The 3,865-nt window shown below is 44.1% G+C and overlaps 1 protein-coding gene across 1 annotated transcript; it reads right to left on the bottom strand.

Moving 5' to 3' along the window:
- Positions 1-209: 209 nt before the first annotated feature.
- LOC147895480 (serine carboxypeptidase 24-like) lies at positions 210-2,782 on the bottom strand. The gene is made up of 10 exons (XM_087384160.1): positions 2,418-2,782; positions 2,135-2,242; positions 1,950-2,045; positions 1,765-1,857; positions 1,606-1,694; positions 1,208-1,480; positions 962-1,101; positions 701-796; positions 509-614; positions 210-359 (listed from the first exon to the last, which is right to left on the bottom strand). Exons 1-10 carry the CDS (start codon positions 2,683-2,685, stop codon positions 210-212), a joined length of 1,419 nt encoding a protein of 472 aa, XP_087240286.1. The 5' UTR covers positions 2,686-2,782.
- Between the last annotated feature and the right edge of the window lie 1,083 nt (positions 2,783-3,865).

Genomic DNA, 3,865 nt, shown 5'->3' with positions numbered 1-3,865 from the left:
TGATGACGTCTATTCTTCTACTCCAGTCTAAAGGTGGCCTACCCAACATAGTTTCTAAATGGACAGGAAGGGAACCCGAGACACACACAAAAAAACACACACACACTGCGAGAGACTCTTGAGTTTGGCGAGGAAACACAGAGAGAAACAGAGTAAAAGAGAGAGAGAGAGAGAGGCAAGCCAGTTGATTGACGAATCGTAAAATGCGATTAGAATCGAGTAGTGGGTAAAGGCGTAGAGCTCAGGAAGGAAGAGAAGAGTGCAAGCGCTTGACTGGGGGTATCTCGGGGTACCATATGCCCTGCCCCCCTCACTGTTACATACACTATCCCTTCCAATTCCAAGCTCCGTCCGCCCACCTGCGTCATCATCATTCGATCCTCAGTATTCCTAGTACATGAATTTTTATCACAGCAGCTCTGATGATGGACATTCCTACGTAGACAGCATGACTCACTAGTCACAGCTAACAAGATAAAACTTCGGATACCCGGACGGCCCTGCATACCTGAGCTTCATGAAACCATGCGTGCCAGGGGGTCTTGATTGGTAAATTCAGGGCGTTCAAAGTGTATTTTGTGCTTGTCACGGGAACTGAGCCGTCAATGTCACCACTGACGTGCGGATCACCATGTTACACATGAGTTGGAAGAAGAGCTGAAATTTATTGAAATTAAAAGACACGAATCGTGATGTGTACCTGTAAAGCCAAATCCTCAACCCTGCTGCGATGAGTTTTTGATAGATGGGTAGAATCGAGAAATCAGAATCTCCCCAATAATCCAGCAATAACTCGCTGCATGAAGATTGATTTTCCAGAATCAGAGTGGACGCTGGCATACGAGTTATATAGGTCCGCTATATAGGAGGGTATCTAGTCCTGGCGAAATGAAGCTAAATTCTAATGAATGACATACTTGATTAAATTTTCATGCATCGAGAAGTTTGTGTTAGAATTTACCTGCAGGCAGCCCAGGGGTAAGGAATCCCTGTTACGTTCGCGTGAAGAGCTTGTTGTACGTCCGGTCGAGTGAAGTATTTGGTTGTGTAGTTTTCACCACACGGATCATATCCAGCACGATACAGTGGCCTTTTCGATGCCTGATCATGAGGTGGTAATTAAAGGAAAGTCTCGTCGACGTCTCCGCTAGTGCATTGCCGCAATAGGGAAAAGGAATAAGGATAGGAATAAGAAATGATAACTCACGGATGGGTGAAGGCCCTTGGACATTCGTCTGCCGCTAGAAGAAGTTGATAGGTTAACGCAAATGGGGAAATACAAATTATAAATATTAATCAGGTCGTACTGTTGATATATACTGTCAACTTCGTTGTTGCAGGCGTCTGTCCAGTTTTCTAGGCGGAAATCGCACACCTTCTTCGTGCTGGCACACAACTCGTCTGAGATCACTGCGTGTGTCCATGCATAGTCAATGGTACCATCCCAGTCGTGGTGATTGTCCGTCCACGCATTACCCACCTATTCCGATGGTCCGAAATCTGAGTATGTCGCATCTATTCTTGTAAAAGAGAGAAGTCCAGACTCCATATCTATGAACGTTGTTAAGCAATGGGCAATGGCGCCGGTTGGACATGTTTGCTTACCATGAACCCTTTCAAATTGATGAATGGATATATCGAAGGTTCCTTTCTACGATCATACACCAAATTCGCCAATTGTGGTACATAGTGGCCTGGCAGACAGGGCAAAATCACTCCGATAGGCCTACACATGATATTAAGCATTTAAATGAGATGTTGCACCTGCATAGCTTTCACCCGTCATGTAGAAATCATGCGACATGTATTGAGGGAACCTTTCGAACCACCGCACCAAAAATATATAGGCGTCCTCAGCTGCATAGCAAATGTTCTTAAATCATAGCAATTGTTAACAGAAATATAATCCCAAAGGAAAAGAACTCTTTAAACACAAAGCTTTCCACTACCCGCGAGCTTATCTCCGAAGTTGTATAAGTCGGAGGACACGTTGGTATATGAAAATCCAACACCGGCAGGAGAGTCCAAGAATAACATATTCGCTTCTGTGTGGTCAAAAGAAAAATCTGTTGGTTGAATTTCTTAGTCATGCAATTCATACAGTTATCCAATTGGGTGGTTGGACTCGCAGCACCTCGATTCCATGAAAAATTGTTGAGATGCAATTTCGTCCCGCCAGGGTCAACTCTGAAGGGACCGAGCTCTTGGCTTGCTCCATACCCGACGGATGAGCAACCGGGACCTGTCATCGATAGCCCATGATGATGGATGCCATTGAATAATAAGAATGTCTGTGAACAAAGAAGCAATTCTGGGAAAACTTGTGGGTATATGCTGATCCGCTCTAGCTATTGAACCACTAGGCAAGATACAGAAATTAAACGGTTCAAAAGGATGAGAGCGGCTATGGGGTGTACCTCCATTTAGCCACAAGACCAAAGGTTTAGAGTGAGGTTCAGACGCAGCCTCAAAGAACCAGTAGAAAAGGGCTCTGCCGTGGGATGCATTGACGGTAATGTATCCGGAGTACTGAGCGAAGCCAACGGGAGGCTGGCCAGGCAAAGTAGTGATTCTATCTGGATCGCTGGGATCACTTGCACCATTAGCAGCAGCAGAAGCCAGCCAAGCTGAAGTGCAAGCTGTGGATAAGAGAAGCACTAGGCTAAGGACTAACGAGAGAGCCATGGAACGAAGGGCAGGACGTCAAAATTGAGTGGTGGGGGTGTGTCGATTGGGGGAGTGATGAACCCTATTCCCTCTGATAGTAGCTAGCTTATTGCTGGACAGAACTATGTGCAGCAGGAGCGACATGGTAAAAAACAAACCTGGTACAAGATGAGCTGCCTGATTCCTCGCCGGCAGTTAGGCAGTCAAATATTGGCATCAGGGCAGGGGAACGTCTCTCAATTATTTTCGTGAAGTTTTAAACAACCTATTTGTTACTTTGATCGACACCACAAAACAGTATTGCAATTTGCATACTTTGGCTGACATCAATGATTCCATAGTTGACTTCAGGTATACTAGCTGTGTCTTTGACAAACGGAATATTAGCTCCACGTTTCTCTTTATATGTTCCAAGACACTTCACTATCATATCATCATGCTGCTGTCATTGCATGTGCACATGAATGTCCGCGGTCGGCTGAAAATTAATTCCAACCGTCGAATGGCGGCCTCTTCATTCGCAGAAGTGAAATCTTGTAGTACGACGAGTCACATCAAAGAAGACAAAGGCGTTAATTCCAAAATTTTTGAGTTGGCAAATGGAAGATCACGTTGCTGTCGCACTCAGATGGAGCCTGTGTGAGGTGTCAAATGGAAGATGAGCTTCTTGTCACTGTCGCTCTGCCTCCCGTGGGACCCTCCATGTCTAGGAAATGCCTCCATCAGGCAGTTCCTTAAGGACTTCAATAACTCAAAAGTTGCCAAATTGCTTAAAAACATATTTTATCTTAGCTAGGAAACGACATCTATTCCACTCTTACATGAGAGTTTTAGTAGAGAGAGTTTGTTGTATTGGTCCTCTAGATTGACTACTAAGTAGAGCTTTATGTTAGAACATTAATTCAAAAAGAAAATGATGGGTTGGGGAGGGGGTGGTGTTCACTAAATTACACTTTACAAAAAGGATCTACTGCAACTAGAAGAAATCATTCTAAACAATCATGAGGTACTTGGTTGAGATCCACCCCCAAAAGCTATTGTGAATGGACATAAAGTACGTACTCAAGATCCATTAGAATTTTGATGATGCATAGAAGTCAGTTTCCAAACATTTACGTATATATGCCTTCCTTGAGTATAGTTGTAGCAAGATTGACTAATTAGGATGACCTTTAAGAAAAGGTATTCTTGGGTTACG

Source organism: Dipteris shenzhenensis, chromosome 13 (genome assembly GCF_047967505.1).
Source record: "Dipteris shenzhenensis isolate YYH24624 ecotype China chromosome 13, Dip_SZ_1.0, whole genome shotgun sequence".
NCBI classification, from domain to species: Eukaryota; Viridiplantae; Streptophyta; class Polypodiopsida; order Gleicheniales; family Dipteridaceae; genus Dipteris; species Dipteris shenzhenensis.
The sequence above is the reverse complement of the archived record's forward strand: the minus strand, read 5'-3'. Positions and strand labels throughout refer to the sequence as shown.

Bases quoted from the DNA above. Each gene is read 5' to 3' on its own strand.
- LOC147895480 (XM_087384160.1), bottom strand. From the start codon at position 2,685: ATGGCTCTCTCGTTAGTCCTTAGCCTAGTGCTTCTCTTATCCACAGCT. The intron at 1,858-1,949 runs GTAGTGGAAAGC...TTTGCTATGCAG, and splicing joins CTTCGGAGATAAGCTCGCGG to CTGAGGACGCCTATATATTT. The intron at 1,695-1,764 runs GTGCAACATCTC...CCTGTCTGCCAG, and splicing joins GACGGGTGAAAGCTATGCAG to GCCACTATGTACCACAATTG.